The following is a 20,380-nucleotide window of genomic DNA, read 5'->3' as shown; positions in this document are numbered from 1 at the left end:
ACCCACCTTTGTGAGTACCGTAGTCCTACGTAGTTATTTTTGAAGCATATATCGATTTGTGACGTACTGCACCATTTGGGCTCCCGTCATCTTTGTGTTTTTTCCTTCCAGTGTTTTACACAACATACTTCGCTCTGTGTCTGTTCTGTCTTATCGGGAGGACAAGCAGCAGGAAACCCACTGCAGTTTATGGACAGAGCTATGACAACTGGCAGAGTATTATTTATCTTGGCGTATTGCTAAAGAGGAAGACGCCAAAGTCAGAAAGACAAGACACAGAACATTTATATTGCGCTGCTCTCCTGGCAGACTCAAAGCACCAGAGCTGCAGCCACTAGGGCGCATTCTATAGGCAGTAGCAGTGTTAGGAAGTCTTGCCCAAGATCTCCTTACAGAATAGGTGGCGGCTTACTGAACAGGAAGAGCCGATACTCGGACCCTAGTTTCCTGTGTTAGGGCTGGTTCAGACGGACGCTTGTGGAGCGCTTACCGCAAGCGTTCGGAACGTCGCGGTAAACGCTACCATTCTAGTGAATGGGAGCGTTTGCACCGAGCTTTTGCGCGCGTTTACACGATCGTGGCGTTCGGGTCCCGATTTTCGCTAGCGTTCGAGCTGCCCCTGGAAGCGACATGTAGCTTCCAGGGGGCGGCCAACCGCGACGGCTAATGTCCCCCTAGGGGAAGAAAAGACGCGACCGCATCGGAACACGACGCGAAGGCTACTGAAAGCCTGACTGCGCAGCCGCCGCAACGCCCCCAAACGCGACGCCACGCAGACGTCAGTCTGAACCAGCCCTTAGAGGCAGAGCCCTTTAACCAGTACACTATCCAGCTAGACTAGACTGTGACCCAAAATGGAGAACATACAAACTCCATGCAGATCTTCCTCTGACTGGGATTCGAACTGGGGCCGGGGGCGAGAGTGCTAACCACTACGCCATTGTGCTGCCCATAGGATGCCAGCGAAACTCCAGGTTGGTATACATGGGCATACTGCCCCGTTTAAGGGAAAACAGCTGACAGCTAAGGATTGTGGGCATTTGCGGTGCAATTTGGTGGGTGGAGCCGGGGATTAGGAGCAGCCAGCACACTCCGGGGGTGGATTTGCATTTGTTTTTATGTAGCATATAGAGGCGCCCCACAAGGACATACAAGAAATCCTCTTCCTTTTTCTTTTTTTTCTTTAGAGCAACAACCTTTGCAGCCGTGTTAAGGGTAGGACCCTCTCTCCTCCACAGATACAATATCACGTTCAATCACAGCGCCAGGGATTACGTTGTCAAGCTAGAGCTCCAATTTACCTCCAGAGATCCCTCCTATATTTCGGGTGCTATGTTGTGTGCTCCAAGCAACCCAGTCAAAACAAAAAGGAGAGGGGTGCTCTCAGTGGATAGATTTCAGGCAAATTTTATTAGATGTAGTAAAAAATACACAAGTAGAATTGCAATAAAATCACTCACATCATGAGGGTCCTACACCAATTAGGACCCTCTCCGGCTAGATCGCTTCCCACCCCTGTGGTACTCCGCAATAATTTCGATCAGAGATGCATAGCCCGCTCTCGTCCCGACTAGTTTCGGCCTCTCGCCGTCACCAGGGGATCTGCATTTGTGTCAGTATTTGTGGGAGCGTCTGACAGGCTCCCAAGATGTAAATCCAGCCTCGTTTATAGCTTCAGTGTTGACACATGAGCGTTTCATACTCTAAACTTTGCCTCTTCCTGGACTTTTGTGACATCAGCATCTCCTTCATCCTCCAACCTCCTTTGTAATGGTATATTACATCCCAATCGGCCTTCCGATTCAATAAGTTTATCGAATTGGAAGAGAATTGGTGCCGCAACATGGCTGCCCAATCGATCTTTTGATTGATTTCCATCTGAAATTGGTCGGGATCAATCAGGCATGCTGGAAAATCCTGGGTCAGCAGACATCATGAGTGCCTGTTCCATGTGGCACCTGGCGCATGTGTGACATCTCTACATGCCTTGAGTCACTTGGTACAGGTGGCGGCGGTGACGCTGAACACCGAAGAAGGCTAGAAGTCATGTTTGCGGACAGGTGAGACTTTACTGAATACGGGCACAAGGGGCGCTTTTACACTTGAGGAGGCAGCCAGGTAGGCCCAGTCAGGGGCTTTAGGCTTCTTTTTGATACATTTCATGCTGAAATCTATTGGATATCGGTGTGCAGTGTGTGGGCGGGCAACAGATTCCTTTTCGGATCGCATTCGATCAGAGAGGGATCCGCCTCACGGTCGATCTACTCATACATGGAGTGATGTATGGCTACCTTAATGGACACCCGAGGCAAAAATAAACTAATGAAATAAGGAATTGTATCTATCTTCCTTCTCCTAAAAATGACTTTTTAAGATATTCTACAGTTTTATGTTGTGTTTGAATTTACCTTTTAAGTTTTAACTATCTTATTGTTTTTGCTCAGTGACACATTCATTGAAGTATGCCAGAGCTAAAATCTATCAACTATTGACCTTTTTTATCCTTTTCCTGTTCTCCGAAGCCATTTTCTGCTTCCTGTCTGAGTCAGGACTGAGTCAGCCACTTACATACCTGATATTTAACTCTTTCAGGCAGAGAAAGAAAAAAAGGAACACAGCATAGTTATTTATGTGCTAGGCACTGTACATACACATGTCTATCTCATCATGTCACATGTCACCTCGGGTATCCTTTAAGAGTTTTCACCCATCCCGCCGCTCACTCGATCGTTTATACTGATTTACGGCTACCGTCCCCTCACATGGAGAAGGGAACTATTTGCTAACATGACAGAGAATCCCATTCATAACACAACATATGTCTGTGACAACTCTGACCCGGCGAGGCAGCAGGCGGTACGGAAATAAAGCCGTGGCCGGAGGAGGCCGCAGCTGTCAGACCAGCAGGCGCTTCAAGTGTCAGCGCAGCGAGCCGATCATCACTGAGCAGATCTGCTCACTTGTAAATAGCCGTTCATTAACGCTAAAAGCACGTCTTGTTTTACCAGAACCTGCCTTTGGTCTGGGCGAGTGCGCTTGTCTGCTCGTTATTTCCATCAGCTGCGGAGTGACATCTGAAGAGAGAGGGGGACACTTCCTGTCATCAGTAATGTGATCTGCAGGACGAGCACAGAACCAAAGCCAAGATGCTACAGGGAACAGGAAGCTTTACTCTCTGATTAGTCCTCAGCAAATATATGGAGAGGAAGTTGAGGAAGCAGCAGAGTTCATCCACCTGGACTTGAAGCTCTGTGCAGAGAGCGACTGATAAGAATAAACTGAGATGTTTGATGCTTAGGGGGAAAGTCAGGGCTGCCTTCAGGGCATCATAGGGGGGACTGCTGTATGGGGCCCGAGTGAATCTGGGGCTCGGCAAACAGTGCCACACATGGGATACCTATTAATATAATGAGAGGTGCCAGGAGGCTCATCCAGGAGCTACCTTCGTCAGTTAGTAATGAAAATAAACCTGCAACGAATGGGAGAAAAAGATTTTTACTTCCCTGGGGCTCCTTCCAGCCCCCTGCTGACCATCAGCTCCCTCAGTACCCTTCCGGTCTAATCCGTGGTGCTCCTATGAAGTCCACGCAATCCAGCTGGGTTGTGCGGCATTGCGCTTGCACTGTTACAGGCCGCGTGCCTCCTCCATCATGATCCCAATGCTACGAGCGTTCTGTGCAAGTGCAGTTACAGTCTGAATGAACTCAGCATACGCAGAACGCGCCCAGGCATGGGGGAGTATGAAAAGCAGTCACATGGACATTAGTGAGTTCAGGCTTTCAAAGATTGGTATTTGCCATGTGGTGACAGAGGGTAGTGAGGGGGGCGGGGGGCAATAGGTTTGCCAAGTATAGGGCCCAATAATTTCTGATGGCGGCCCTGGGGAAAGTGCCGGCAAATCCAGAGAAGACGCTGAAGAGATGAGACTTCTCTTTATTAGCAAAGATCAGGACAGTTTAGTCTCCGGTCTTTCCGGCGCTAACTAGAAATGTTATTATTATTAATACACGTTATTTATAAAGCACTAGCATATAACGCAGCGAAGTACAATAGATAGGGGAGACATTACAGCATTAATTTGAACCAGAGGTGAGAGGTCTATGGAGGCTGACATTATTTATTTCCTTGTAAACAATACCAGTTGCCTGGCAGCCCTGTTGATCTTCTGGCATACGTAGTGACAGGGTCAAAACCCTGGAACAAGCATATGGCTAATACAATAAAACCTGAGTCAGAGTACCTGATCTGCTGCATGCTTGTTCAGGGTCTGTGGCTAAAAGTATTAGAGACACAGGACCAGGAGGACAGCCAGGCAACTGGTATTGTTTGAAAGGAAATAAATATGGCAGCCTCCATATACCTCTAACCTCAGGTCCACTTTAATCAATTTTATATAGGGTGGTGGCAAAGAAGAGCACACAGTGAGTAGGGCCCTGCCAAATAGGCTTAAAATCTAAGGGGTAGGGGAGAGGCCAGGAGGCTCCCAGCCAGGGCTCCTGTGCACAAAGTGACAGAATATGCTCTTTTCAGCATTGAATGTTGGAGAGGAGGAGCATAGCCTCCAACATGGAGAACAAGTCGGCTAAGCTGAGGGGCCCACCATTTATATGGCCCAAGGCGTGTCCACCTTATAAATTTGGATTCAGTGAAGGTGCTTTAAAGAGGAACTCCGGTGACATATAGTAGAATGTGGTAAGATATTCTGGAGACCCACTTTTACATTAAATATCCTGTCTTCAGCATCAGAAACATTTTCTATAGCTAAATACTGTATCTATATTTAAGAAAATGTTAAGTTTAAAAGTTCAATTGAAACAGAAGCCAACAAATATCTTCAATCAAAGTAACAATCAAACTGATTTTTCTCTTCTATGTTCCCTTCCACCCTAACCACAAAAATTATTTCCCGAGTCCCCCAATATACAAACGTGGTTTCCCTCAGTTTTCAAAAACAAAAGAGAACTACAAAAAGAACTACAGTTAACCAAAATTACACTTTTTTTTTTCTTTTTTACAGATATCAGTTGAGACATCTGCCCCTAGACTGGGGGTGAGGGGATATCGAGATGCCAAGTGAAACTTGTTACCAATATGGTTGACTTTAAGGACTTGGCATTCAGGTTTTTTTTTTGTAATTTACCATTCAATTTTTCATTTATGACATGTATAAATTATGTTTGACGTCCTCGGCCTCTTGAGTGTGGTCACAATGAAGTACTTTTCTTTGTCAGTTTCTCAGAGTAAGCGCCAATGTCTTTTTAGCTGCCCCCAATTTTTGGGGATACGAAGCACGATTGTTCATGCCTGCTTATTAACGGCCATTATATCTGCACATGCTTTTAACTTTTATAAGTGCATTTTTTATTCCAGGCTCCTTTTGGGCTACAAGGACGCCCGTTTCATTTTTTGGCGCTAGGTGGGAGCAGGGATTGTCATTTAGCGCAGTTATAGTTATTTAACGCTAAGCTGCTAAGAGGCTTTTCATCCGGCGGTAAATGTGCCCGTTTATCCTTTCAGCTTGACGGTAACATTACAGTTTAGCACTAAATAAGAATGATTCTGTCACCTTTTTACCTGCTTTATAAAGCATATTTCTCTTCCCCTTTTATAGCCTAACCACTGTGAGAAAAGCTTATTTTACATTAAACTTCAGAATCCCTCTTTCTTTTCCCGCTCTCTGCTTCACCGGTGATTTAATGGCGTGACATCGCAGTGGCTGGCTTAATTGTTACATCTAATTAAATGTTGACATTTTTAAAGCGGCTCACCCCTGCCACAGCTGTCTAGCGGGCGAAGGGTTCTCTTTACTCCCGCCCTTCCCCTCCACCTCCCCCCGCCCCCTCCCGCGCTGCCATAGTTTAACATGTGATATAATTTGTGATACCCCTTGTTAATGATGTCAAATGACACGAGGGAGTCTTAAATAATTTAAATAGCGACTAGAAAGGAACAGGTTCCGCTATCATCCGAGACGGTGTTATTGCTCACTTAAATATTTAATGCTCTCCAGAAAGCGTTAATTACACGTCTTGGGCGCCATATCTTCTCTGCGGCTCCAGAAAAAGACGGATAATATTTTTCTTATCGGGGCACTGAGGGAAACTTGCTGTGCGGAGATCTCAGGAACACAGCTATGCAATAGCTGAGCACTGTTGTCTGAAAGAAGCAAAGGAGACAGAAGCGGATTCTTCGTTAGGGTTACTGGTCAGGGTTAAAGAGGAACTCCAGTGAAAATAATGCAATAAAAAAGTGCTTCATTTTTTACAATAATTACAGTATGTATAAATGATTTAGTCAGTGTTTGCCCACTGTAAAATCTTTCCTCTCCCTGATTTACATTCTGACATTAATCACGTGGTAACATTTTTACTGCTGGCAGATGTCAGTGGAAGGAGATGCTGCTTGCTTTTTTTGCAGTTGGAAACAGCTGTAAACAGCTATTTCCCACAATGCAATGAGGCTCACAGACAGGAAACTGTCAGGACCATGGTCCTGACATGACACTGTGGGAGGGTTTCACCACAATTTCAGCCATACAGACCCCCTGATGATCCATTTCAGAAAAGGTAAAGATTTCTGGTGGGAAAGGGGGTATCAGCTACTGATTGGGGTGAAGTTCTGTTCTTGGTTGCGGTTTCTCTTTAAGCGAAAAGGGGATAAAGATAAATCAATACATTGCAAAGTTAAAAGGTAAAAAATAGAATAGAGATCAAGAAATGCTAGATATTTACAGTGTAATTTGTTCATGTTGTTTGATCCACAGTCAGCCTGCACATCATCATTTTTACTGCTGGTAGACATAAAAAAAACAGCACCAACTGCCATTATCTACAACCACACCCATAAACAATGCGATAGGCTAAAAGGTTGTGTTTTTATAGATATGCATAGAGGGAGATACTGGTGCTTGGCAGTTGGAAACAGCCCTTATTTCCCACAATGCAACGAGGTTCACAGACAGGAAACTATCAGGACCAACTTGCTGACATCACACTGTGGGAGGGGTTTCACCACAATATCAGCCATACAGTTGTCCCCCCTGATGATCTATTTGAGAAAAGGTAAAGATTTCTCGTGGGAAAGAGGGTATCAGCTGCTGATTGGGATGAAGTTTAATTTTGGCTGCAGTTCCTTTTTAAGGGTGTTTAGGAGAGTTAGTATATACTGTATAGGATAGAGTGCTGTGGCAATGGGCTCCAGGTTATAGTATAGCCGTGAGTTGTTCGTCTCCAAAGCTTTGGCTGCAGGTAATGGTAGGTTACAGTTGGCAGTGGGTGCTTGGCTATAATTTAGCTGAGCACTGGAGAGCTAATTAGGGTGCCGGGGGTTTCAGCTTCAGCGGGAGCCAACAATTAACCACTTCACCCCAAGGCATTTTTACCCTAACAGACAAGAGCGATATTTTCCTTTCAGTGCTCATCCCTTTCATTTGCCAATAGCTTAAAGCGGACCCAAACCAAACATTTTTTTAATTAAAAATATTAAGTTGTACCACTCTGACACATACAAAGATACATAAACACTCCTTCAAACCTATGATCATTTCAGTGCATGCTTTTCAGCCTTCTCTTTTCATAGCTAGGGTTATACTGGGGGCAGCCATTAGCAATTCCTCCATTGCCAGACACCATCTACTCCAACAGTTTGCCGGAAAAATCCCGGCAATTTGAAAGGAAGGGAGGAGTTCCTCCAATAAATGTAAAGTATTTTATATTTGTCATCCTGCAGCTGAAAAAAGACTGCTATTTATTATTATAATTTAGAAAATAGATTTTATTTCTGAAATCTTGTATTTTTAATTTGGGTCCACTTTAATCACTACTAATCACAATGAAATGATCTATATCTTGTTTTTTTCACCACGAATTGGGCTTTTTAAAGTTGATATTTGTTTTCAGTAATTACTTTATTTTCGATGCATTTTAAGGGGAAAAGCAAGGAAAAAATGAAAAAATACACTATTTCTCCAATTTCATCCCCGATAGTTTTAATATAAACACTGCTACTGTACATAAACCCACACATTATATATGCCTATTTGTCCTGGTTATCACAAGGTTTGAATTATGTCCCTAGTACAAAGTATGGTGACAATATATTATTTGGAAATAAAGGTGTATTTTTTCTTTGGTGTTTTTTTCCCCCACTATTTTCATGTGCACCTGCACGGGGAAGCACGTGCACGCGCGGGAGCGCGCACACACACAGCGGCAGCAGCACTGTCTGACTTATAAAAATGTCCGGGAGCCATTAAGAGGCTCTAGCAGGATGTTTTTATAAGTCAGCTTGTCATTAAGAGGTTAAGAGATAGCGGTGGGTGTCTGGCTATAGTATAGCCAAGCTCTAGGTGGTTAATGGTTAGAGTGAGGCATAGGTAGGCCAACAGTTAGTGTCAGGCATGAGTAGAGGCAAGGCCGGATTTATACTCTTAGCACCCCTAGGCCAACTTTCTTGTTGCCACCCTTCCATGTGCAGCAGTGTCCCCCATTCCATGTGCAGCCCCCTCATCCATATGAAATATCTATGCACAGCAGCCCCTCTCTTTCATGTAGAGCTTCCTAGTGCAGCAGCTCCCAACTTCTATGTGTTGTTTCCCATTTGCAATCTCTCTTTTCAATTTGCTGCCTCCTCCTCCATATGCAGCAACCCCTCTTCAATGGGCAACTGCAACCAATATCCAGCCGCCCCCTTGAGCTGCAGCTGTGGCTTTCCCATAAATCTGGGTAAGGGAGGGTTAATGTGAGGATTAGCTTAGGTTAGGGAAGTCCATATTGGTAACATTGCTGACATTTTACTGTCTGCAACATCCTGCGCCCAAATTAACAAGCGCCCCTATTAAATGTACTCATTTTTCATGCATTCTCTGCCCTTTCTCAAGCTAATGAGCAATGATACAGACACTGTTATTAGAGTCATTACTCAGAAATGATGTGTTTTAGAGAAACTAAAAAAAGTTCTTAAAGGACCTCTGTCGTGAAAATCTTAAAATTTAAAATACATGTAAACATATAGAAAGAGGAAGTTCATTTCCTCCAGAGTAAAATGAGCCATAAATTACTTTTCTCTTATGTTGCTGTCACTTACAGTAAGTATTAGAAATCTGACATTAACTGGTTCCCCGCCGCCGTACAGTATATCTACGCTCCTTTGGACTTCACTTCCCCGCCCGGAGCGTAGATATACGCACCCCCCGCCGCTACCGCCGCTACCGCCGATGTCCGCTCTCCCGCTCGCACTCCCGCGATCGTGCACGCCGCTGCCCGCTCGCCCGGAGATCAATGAACGGGAAAATACATTCCCGTTCGTTGATCTCTGCCCCCGCAATGATCTGCTGCTTTCGCTAAGCAGCTCGATCATTGTAAAAAAAAAAAAAAAATACCAGCCTCTTTGTACTTCCTCCAAGCTTCCGGAAGGAAGCTTGGAGGTCGCATTAAACTGTTGCCATCTTGTGGCCAAATAGTAAACTACACCCTAAACTATTTTTCACACACACATACATTACTTATACAAAAAAAATTAACTCATTACCTCCCACACTCCCCATTTTTTTTTTTTTTTGTAATTAAAAAAAAAATAAAAAATGTACAATTAAAAAAAATACATAAATAGTTACCTTAGGGACTGAACTTTTTAAATATTTATATCAGGAGGGTACAACACTGTTACTTTATAAACTATGGGCTTGTAATTAGGGATGGACGCAAAACTGAAAAAAATGCACCTTTATTTCCAAATAAAATATTGGCGCCAAACATTGTGATAGGGACATAATTTAAATGGTTTTATAACCGGGACAAAAGGGCAAATACATTTCATGGGTTTTAATTACAGTAGCATGCATTATTTAAAAACTATAATGGCCGAAAACTGAAAAATAATGTTTTTTTTCCCATATGTTTTCCTATTTTCCCATTAAAACAGATTTAGAATAAAATTATTCTTGGCATAATGTCCCACCTAAAGAAAGCCTAATTGGTGGCGAAAAAAACAAGATATAGTTAATTTCATTGCGATAAGTAATGATAAAGTTATAGAATGAATGTAAGGAGCGCTGAAAGGAGAAAATTGCTCGGATGCTGAAGGGGTAAAACCCCTCAGTTGGGAAGTGGTTAACGACAGATTTTGGACTAGCCCATCTTCCCATAGGGGGGTTCTCAGGGTTTCATTTATTTTTAAAAGCACTTAGTAAATGGCAGTTGCTCCGTCCAACTGCCAAAAAAGTATACGGTGAGCAGGGAGGCTGGCCAGCATCAGTGTATAAATCTTTTTCAGGGAATGTCTTTATAAAGAATAAAGGCCATGCTGAGAATCCCCCATGAAGAGATGAATTAGCCCAAAACCTGTCGGTAATGTCAGATTTCTACTACCTACTGGAAGTGACAGCAACATAGGAGAAAAGTAATATATGGCTCATTTTACTCTGGAAGAAATGTACTTCTAATTTTGAGATTTTCGTGACAGTTCCTCTTTAAACTTTTTATAACTAATCCTAGGACAATTTTTCCATGATTGTGCACATGCATAAATGTTCCTTTGTTCCACAGTAAAATACACTACTGTATAAATGACTTTTTCCTACATCCCTGTCACTTACAAAAGGTAGTAAAAATCGGACTTTTTTTTCACAAAAGCGTTTAATGAGTGGCCGTAGTGTGCAAGTAAGTACGGAGGTTGACCGGCCTCTTTGTATACATTCTTTCCATAGTGTGCTTTTGTAAAGAATGAAGGATATACTGAGGCTCCCCATGAGGAGATGGATTAGTCCAAAACCCATCGGATCAGTCAGATTTTTAATAAAAGTCTATTGTAAGTGACAGCAACTTAGGAGAAAACTAATTTATAGTCCATTTTACTCTGGGAGAAATGTATTAATAAGTACGTATTGAATGTTAAATTTACAGTTTAATTCAAGTAATTATGTATAACTGTAACGATTGGTGTCAGCAACAGCTTATCTGATTACTGGTGATCTGCAGTTTTACCACTAATACAGATGCTATATCTGATTATATGGTGATCTGCAGAATCACCAATAATGCTGATATAGCGCCACCAAGGTACTTGATACGTGTAGGGTGTTTGTTGCAACAGTAATACAAATAGCACAGGCAATAGATCAGGATCTCCCGAGGAGCAGGAGACTCTGACTGCATCAATGTAATTCACAAGTAGTGATTCAGATACTACTGCAGCCGAAGATCTCAAATGCTAGGAGATCACGGTCTGCAAGGAGATTGAATCACCTGAGTGTGAGAGGTGATTCAGACAGTACTGCGGCCAAACATTGCTACTGGATATAATCTCGACCGAGCAATAGCCACTCCAAGACTGACGAGACTGAGGTGCTATTGCAGCAGTAAGGGAAGGCTGAACACAGAGTAGCTGTAGTGATTCAGACCTTACTGCAAAAGTATATTCCCGAGGAGCGGGAATAACAAGAACCCCTCAGCCTGGGCAAGGCCCAGTGCTGAGGGTAGAGTAGTCAGACAGGCAGATTCGGCAACACACGGACAGAAGCAGTACAGTAGAGAGAGGCAAGATCAAAATAGTGTCACAGGCAGAGTTCGGCAACTAGATCAGATAGGCAACGGTACAGAATCAGAAGACAGGAGAGTAGTCAGGCTAGCAAGAGGTCATAACAAATAATACATTTCAATTAGTACTTTAAGCTATCAAGGAATCTGACTAAGTGTGGATCCCCAGCTCCTGCTGGTTCTAGCACATTGTGGGATTTGACTCAGGTCTGAGAGCTAACACATATAGTATTCGCAACAGCAGACAAGGATCAACTGACAGGCAGGGTCTATATATACCTGGAGCACTCCTTAGCTCCACCCCATTCACTCAACCAATCAGAAGGGCGGCTGGAGTCACCTGACCGGCTGGTCAGCTGACTGCCCTTCTACTTGCATAAAGGTCCTGTCGCCTTGCGCGCGCGCACGCGTGACCCTCAGCCTCTGTGTGTCAGAGAGGCTATGCCCAATGTCAGAATGTGAATGTGTGTTAAAGGCTGCCGGCTGAGATGCAGAGACCGCTGCCATGTTGCTTACCGCGGCGGCGGTACTTCTGCTAGACCTTACAATAACCCTGTCGAACTGTCAGAGCTTCCTGACAGTCACTCAGTTTGTGCAGATGTGGAAATTAAGCAACAATTATTTCAGCACTGTACAACCAATTACTCCTGCAGAAAGAAGAAAGTACCCGGGCATTACCTGTAATTTCACATGAATACTATCCATTTCCTTTTTTTTTTCATTGACAGTAGACAGTTTGTTGAGCCAGAGTTAACATTCCCTGACCCTAGCAGTGGCCAGCTGCACTGCTTATTTATTTAGTCATGGATAAAGCTGAGAGATGACAGAAGCATAACATATCTTTGTTTTTAATTATTTCTGGAATAGACCTCAGCCTGCATTAGAAATAAACCTCCAGCCTGCCGGCATGCCTGTAAACTAATTAGCTGGGTTCTGGCTGAAGAATGCTGGCGATGCGTAGCCTGGAGTTTACACCTTCCTCAATTATAGAGATGCTCCAGTTGTTCTGCATCCATCTGCTCAACAACAAGTGTGGGCTTCAGAAACCTCTCAAGTCCTACAAAGACATCCAGCACTTTCATCAAACAGCATCCACTAATCAGTGATCTCACCCAAATTTTCTTTATAGCTTTTTTGAGGTTACCCTGAATCCTAAAGGTAGGAGTCCTGGTGCCAGTGGTGTGATGGAAATGACTCAAAGACAGATGTAACCAACGGTAACCTGCTCTGGTTAGGTTATCTTGAGTCGCCGGTGCTCGATCCTCCAGTGGGTCACCAATCCACTTCAAGTAATCCAATAAACAAGGGAGAAGGCACACAACAGGCCTTTCAACTTGCGTTTATCTAAACTTTGGCAAATACATGACATGTTTCCAGGGTAGCCCCCTTCATCAGGTGTACACCTGATGAAGGTCGTTACTCCAAAACATGTTGTGCAATTGCTAAAGTTTAGATAAACGCAAGTTGAAAAGCCTGTTGTGTGCCTTCTCCCTTGTTTATTGGTGTGATGGGAATACCAGGAGCCTAATGGTGAAGTACTGTTAGGTGTTTAAGAAAGAACATGAATTTGGGGTAATGGTTACTCACAGAATTGGGTTGCAAACTTGCAACCACCGTGTATGACTACAGGGAATAACCGTCCCCACTCGGTATTCCAGATCCTCCGAAAACTGGTTGGTCGATCTCCTTACTTCCTAATTGTAGGTAGCTACATGTTTGGAAAGACTATCCTCTCCAAAGGAAGTGCCTAGACGATGATAATTCTCGGAGCCGCCCAGTGTAAAATGTTCAATGTTCACTACTTTTGGGTCACTATGAATAAGTAAATAGAGGTGTCTTACCCCTTCAGATGATTCACACCAAATAATGGAAAAGAAGTGTCGAGCATGGGCGCCTGTGTAGTCATATCTAGTCTATACAGCCGCCCACGCTCCACACCGACTGCACATCAGGTTTATTTTGTATTATTGACCTGAGGAAGCGGGTGAGGACACATGAAACGCGTTGTCTACGGTTTCACTTTATTCAATAAAAACTTATTTTACATTATTTGGTGTGAGGCATCTGAAGAAATAAGATACCTCTATTAATTTATTTCTAATGACCTAAAAGTAGGGCAGGAACTGGCTGAGAAGACATATGAAGGTGGAGTTGAAGCATTTAGCTGAAGTAGAGTGAAGCAGGGCAGCAATAGCAGGGCAGGAAGAGCTGGGAAGACATGTGAAGGGGGAATTGGAATGTTTGGCAGGAGCAGTCGAGCAGGGCAGCAGTAGCAGAGCAGGAAGTAGTTGGGAAGACATGAAGGTGGAGTTGGAGTGTTTAGCAGGAGCAGAGAGGGAGCAGGGCAGCAATCGCAGGGCAGGAAGTGGCTGGGAAGACATATGAAGGTGGAGTTGAAGCATTTATCTGAAGTAGAGTGAAGCAGGGCAGCAATTGCAGGGCAGAAAGCAGCTGGGAAGATATGTGAAGGTGGAATTGGAATGTTTAGCAGGAGCAGTCAAGCAGGGCAGCAGTAGCAGGGCAGGAAGTGGCTGGGAAGACATATGAAGGTGGAGTTGGGGTGTTTAGCAGGAACAGAGTGGAGCAGGAAAGCAGCTGCAGGACAGGAAGTAGAGTAGGGTAGGGGGAGGAGTTTAGAAAGTTTATCAACTTCTATTCTGTCTAACCAAGCTGCAAATGACATTGGCACAGAAAGAAAGTATTGCAAACACAGCCAGTCAGGTGGTATAAAAATGGAACCTGTTTTTTATGTATGATGCACAAAACTGAATGCATTGCATATTATGATACATTCTACACAAGATGCACTAAGTAAACAACAAGCATGAACAAGGAATTTTGGCATGGCATGTTATTGTCCATTTAATTGCTCTCCTAATTAATCCAGAACAGGTTTACGAAACTGATGTTTGATTTCTGTGTCGCCCCCTGCAGGCCGTGCCTTGCTCCGCCTGACAGAGAAGAAGCTGGAACGCATGGGCATCAGCCAGGAGAGTCAGCGGCAATACGTCCTCCAGCAGGTCCTCCAACTCAAAGTACGGGAGGAGGTCCGAAATCTGCAGCTTCTAACACAAGGTAGGCGAAACTCACACTTCAGGTCTATCCTATCGGAAAAACGCGCCGGGATGTCGGGAGAATAAGCGGCTGACATATTCATCTCAACAAACGTGCCCTTTTGCGGCGTGTATTACTTTCTAAAGGTCTCCTAAGGTAGTTTAAAGAAAGCGACTTTATTTCTGGAGAACAATGCAGAGACCGGGATGCGGAATTGACCACTTGGCAGGATGAATGTCGTTCTTGATCCACAAAATATCGGTGTTCTAATGGTTTAAATGTCAAGCTGCTACAACAAAAATAGCCTGAGAGCGTATGCGAGGGCGGCGGATGTAGTCATTTGTACTCCTGTTCTTTTAGTTTTTTTCCCCACTGTATCTCATCGTAAACAAGGCTCAGGAACATTCCAAAAAAGAACAAAACCAGCCGTGGTAATGAGCTCTGCGTTTAAAAGGATTCTCTGGCAGCTTTCTCAATACTGAGCTGAAGAATACTTTAGCAAGAGGTGCCTAAAAGGTGATATACTTATAAACTTTTAAAAGATACACTTGCCTCGGTGTTACATTGATTTTCTGAGTCTAAGGCAGTGGTGTCAAACTCAAATATAAAGTGGGCCAAAATCAAATGATGGGACCAAGTCGCAGGCCAACCTTAATGTCTAGTGGCCACCCCCCCCATAATGTTCCCTGGTCTCTAGTGGCCTCCCCACTCCCCTATACAGTTCCACAGTGTCTAGTGGCCCTCCTCCTTCCACTATACAGTTCCCTAGTGTCTAGTGGCCCTCCTCCCTCCCCATAGAGTTCCTTGGTGTCTAATGTCCTCCCTCCCCTAAACAGTTCCCTGGTGTCTAGTGGCCTCCCTCACTTCCTTATACAGTTCCCTGGTGTCTAGTGGCCCTCCTCTCTCCCCTATGCAGTTCCTTGGTGTGTAATGCCCCCCCCCATACAGTTCCCTGGTGTCTAGTGGTCATCCCTCCCCTCTACAGTTAGTGTTTTGTGTGGTCCCTTCCCTCCGCTATGCAGTTTCCTGGTGTCTAGTGGTCATCCCTCCCCTCTACAGTTAGTGTTTTGTGTGGTCCCTTCCCTCCCCTATGCAGTTCCCTGGTGTCTAGTGGTCATCCCTCCCCTCTACAGTTAGTGTTTTGTGTGGTCCCTTCCCTTCCTCTATGCAGTTTCCTGGTGTCGGAGTCTGACATGTATGGTCTAAGGACTTGTGTGTCCAAATGGATCAGCTGCACTTGAGCCACGAAGGCATTGCATGGCTCTTTTCCAAATGCAGCATGTTCCATCTTGTCACATTTGCAACACGGCAAACGCTATACAGTCTTGATACGGGTGCAGTGCGTTCTGATTCACTGAGCTGAAGCAGGTACTCCACTGGCTGCATGCCTGTTCCGAATGTGTAACTACTGAAGCTGGAGGATCAAGATGACAACTGGGTATTGTCATTTTTAGAGGGTACTTGTTTGTGAGTGAAGTATAAGGATGTGTATACACAGCCTCGCAGTTACTTCCCATTGGTGTCCACAACTCACAATGCTATCAGCTACTGATTGGGATGGAGTTAGAGCTGGGACAAAGTCCTCCTCCAGCACCCAAGGCTGAGACACCAAAGTGCGCCCCTCCATCCCTCCCATCCCAGCCATCACACACTGTTTGCTATCAGACTAAGAGGCACCCCAGGGCCCCCAGCACCTTAATCTCTGGCTTGCACTCACTGCCATGTATCCCCTTTTCTTATTTCTCTCTGCTTCATACACAACAGGGGAATGATAGCTGAGTGAGTTATGCGCCCCCTCCTACACTTCGCCCTGAGGCTGGAGCCTCTCTCGCCTCTGCCTCGGCCCGGCTCTGGATGAAGTTCAGTGCTTGGTTAAATTTCCACTGAAGTAGACTGCACCCTGCAGCTCTACAAATTTGTGCTGTGGAAAGTGGCTGGTGACGTGGCTCCACTTTAAACAAGGATTATTCAGTATCAGCTCATCATCCTCCGCAGGTGAAAGTAAATTCTGTCACCAAACATGGGCCAAGTCTGGAAACTCGTGTACCCGAGAGTCAGACTTTAAAGGGATACTGTAGGGGGGTCGGGGGAAAATGAGCTGAACTTACCCGGAACTTACCCGGGACTTTTAATGGTCCCCCGCAGACATCCTGTGTTGGCGCAGCCACTCCCCCAATGCTCCGGCCCCACCTCCGGTTTACTTCTGGAATTTCTGACTTTAAAGTCCTCGCTCCCGCTGATGTCACCAGGAGTGTACTGCGCAGACACAGACCATACTGGGCCTGCGCAGTATGCTCCTGGTGACATCAGTGGGATCGAGGACACGGCAACGCAGGCGCAGTGGTTTTCTGACTTTAAAGTCAGAAATTCCAGAAGTGAACTGGAGGCGGGGCCGGAGCATCGGTGAGTGGCTGGGCGGGCACAGGATGTTGTCTGCGGGGGACCATTAGAAGCCCCGGGTAAGTTCAGCTCATTTTCCCCCGACCCCCCTACAGTACCTTAGATGGTTCACTGGCCCCTATTTATACTTACCCGGGGCTTCCTCCTGCCCCATGGGCTTCCCTTGCCGTCCTCTTCAGCCCCTCCGTTCTGGTGCCACGACTCCCGGTAATCCGGTCAGTCGCCGCCAGTTAGCTTCTTCACATACATGACTCGACAGCACACACACCCCTCGTCACGCTCCCACGGCCTGGTGCGTTCTGCGCCAGCGCTGTAGTACTGTGCAGGCACAGAACGCTCCAGGGGTGGACACACAGTGGGGTGCGCGAGTGGACGTGGCACGCATGACCAGATTGCTGCGACTGACGGGATTGCAGAGAGTCGTAGCGTCAGAACGGAGGAGCTGAAGAGGATGGCGAGTGAAGCCATGGTGCTCATTGGGCTGGAGGAAGCCCCAGGTAAGTATAAACAGAAGCCAGTGAACTATCTCAGGTACACTTTAAGAGCTGTGGTTGGTATTGGATATAAAGCTGTAGCATAGTCTTTTATTATCTGCAGCTGGTCTGCATGTGATATCCCCCCCCCCCCCCCATGTGACAGCGGAGTCACAGTTTGCTGGGAATATAGGTGCGGGTGTCACACAAGGAGCTGAGATAATACAGAGGAGCCCTGAATATTCATCTGCTCAGCGCCGGGTTGTGAATAGTTTCTGCAGCGATACAATGCAAGGAGCAGATGTTGGCAGATGAAGGTGTTGCTGTTAGATGAGACGTGGCTGCTGTGATGGCTTTCCGTGCAGTGGTGAGCTCCCCTCTGGATGGAAGGAGCAGATTGTGCACTAAATCTGAGCCTCTCCATCTCCACACTGACTGCTGGATGGAGGATGGGGCTGGGATATTTATAATCCTGCTACTGTGGGGAGTTTATGGGTTCTATATCTGGTTCTACCATCAAAGTCTAAAGAAGAGCCCCAGCAGTCTCTCACCAACCCCCCCCCCCCCCCCCCCCCCCCCCCAAGTCAAATCAAGTACAAAATAGCTTTAATGTCATGACCAACAAAAATACAGACATTGCCAAAGCAAGGAGAAAAGGGGGGGGGGGGGGGGTTATGAAAGGGGTTAAGTACTAGATGAAAGGAGGTGGGACCTGGGGGTTGCGATAGAGGTACAATGGGTAGGCAGTCTGTGGACATTTTTAAATTTACTGTTCATTTATGCTCCTCTCAGCCTTTGGCATGCTGTGACATAGTGTGCAGCGATTGTCACTGGGGATTCCTCCTCTCAGTCTGTGGCATGCTGTGCCACAGTGTGCAGTAATTGTCACTGTGGATTTCTCTTCTCCCAGTAGATGTGTAGAGTTCTCACTTATCCTCTAACCCAGGGGTCCCCAAACGTTTTGGGTCGAGGGCCGGGTCAACATACTTCAGACTGCTGAGGGGCCGGAGTATACATAAGATGATGTAGAAGTCTTTGCAGGCCAGACAGTGAAGCATACCCAGGTGACAACCTGCAGTCCAATTGGACAGCAGTGTAGCTCGATGTGGAATTTGATTGGAAACTAGCGAATTACTGCTTTCTGGCTTCCATGTGGATGGGTGGTGCCAGCACTGCTATTCTGTATGCATTGTGGTGGGGGTGTCGGGGCACCCTGTAGAAAAAGGCACAAGAGACAAAAAGACGGGAGCCCAGTAGTGCAATACGTCAATATATAAAAGCATCTAAAAACAGTTTAAAATGAAAAGGATAACGAGGTGTCTTACCTCAATGACGAAATCTTTGTAACATACAAAAGATTTTTATTTAGCATAGGCAGCGCGTTTCGCGGGTCTAAGCCCGCTTCCTCAGGCCAATAACAGTGCCAAATGATAAATACCAGTCGGCATAGCCCTATGCCGACTGGTATTTATCATTTGGCACTGTTATTGGCCTGAGGAAGCGAGCTTAGACCCGCGAAACGCGCTGCCTATGCTAAATAAAAATCTTTTGTATGTTACAAAGATTTCGTCATTGAGGTAAGACACCTCGTTATCCTTTTCATTTTAAACTGTTTTTAGATGCTTTTATACAACCCAGGGCGCCTCTTTCCCCATATTTGTATTCTATATGCAGACCACCAATATTTAAAGATGTAGCTGACCACATCTATAAGTAATACATTTTGTGTGTGGGGGGCCGGTAAAAAAGCCTCAGGGGGCCACATTTGGCCCACGGGCCTTAGTTTGAGGACCACTGTTCTAACCATTCAAAGTCTGGAATTAGGTCCAGCATTTTCTTAAAGGGAACCTAAACTGGGAAGGATATGGATTTTTCCTTTTAAAATAATACCTGTTGCCTGACTCTCCTGCTGATCCTGTGTCTCTAATACTTTTAGTTACAGACCCTCAACAAGCATACAGATCAGATGCTCTGACTGAAGTCAGACTGGATTAGCTGCATGCTTGTTTCAGGTGTGTGATTCAGCCACTACTGCAACCAAAGAGATCAGCAGGACTGCCAGGCAACTGGTATTGTATAAAAGGATGCGGCGCATCGGCGGCAATCGTCACCAACACGCAGCAAGCAAAGTGCTTGCTGCGTGTTTGTTTTTTTTAAAAATTGTGAAAATCGGCCCAGCGGGGCCTGAGCGGTGCCCTCCAGCTGAGCTCGTCCATTACGCCAAGGAGGTTAAAGGGGCACTACTGTGAAAAATTGTAAAATTCAAAATGTGTTTTTTTCCAGAGTAAAATGAACCATAAATTACTTTTCTCCCGTGTGCCCGTCACTTACAGTAGGTAGTAGAAATCTGACAGAAGCGACAGATTTTGGACTAGTTCATCTATTCCTGGGGGATTCTCAGCAAAGCTTTTATTCTTTATAAAGACATTCCCTAAAAAGGATTTAAACAACGATGCTGGCCAACTTCCCTGCTCGCTACACAGTTTTTTGGCAGTTGAAGAGAGCAACTGCCATTCACTAAGTGCTTTTGAAAATAAATAAATCTCTGTGAATCCCCCATGAAGAGATGGAGAGCTCCTTATATAAGCAACTCTGAGTTGTTACATCACTTTATGAAACTGTTGAACTTTACATTGAAATTAGGGGTGTATCTCTAATCTTTTGGGCCACTCAGTGTATATTGGAATCCGCAACAGGGTCCCTTTTAGATGGGTAACCTGCAAATGTAAGTCATCTCTTGGCTGGTGTAGCTGCCTCTTCATCTCAGCTGATATATTTGCCTTTATAGTCTCTATCTTGTAATCTGCTAAAGAGCTTGTTGAGTGGATAAAGAGCGCTTATAAACATCACTTACATTCCAAGTCTCGTGCTAAATTTGCAGTGTAAACTGTAAAGAGTCTTCAGGTTTCACCTCCGCGA

At 45.2% G+C, this 20,380-nt stretch overlaps 1 protein-coding gene across 2 annotated transcripts in view; it reads left to right on the top strand.

Moving 5' to 3' along the window:
- Positions 1-20,380, top strand: part of SAMD12 (sterile alpha motif domain containing 12) — a 649,400-nt gene that overhangs the window by 308,640 nt on the left and 320,380 nt on the right. For both annotated transcript variants that reach the window (XM_068237958.1, XM_068237957.1), the window contains exon 4: positions 14,469-14,609. In XM_068237958.1, the coding sequence (XP_068094059.1) occupies positions 14,469-14,609 (141 nt within the window). The remainder of the gene's footprint in view (positions 1-14,468; positions 14,610-20,380) is intronic.

The sequence above is a fragment of the Hyperolius riggenbachi genome, chromosome 5 (genome assembly GCF_040937935.1).
Source record: "Hyperolius riggenbachi isolate aHypRig1 chromosome 5, aHypRig1.pri, whole genome shotgun sequence".
Taxonomy (NCBI): domain Eukaryota; kingdom Metazoa; phylum Chordata; class Amphibia; order Anura; family Hyperoliidae; genus Hyperolius; species Hyperolius riggenbachi.
The sequence above is the reverse complement of the archived record's forward strand: the minus strand, read 5'-3'. Positions and strand labels throughout refer to the sequence as shown.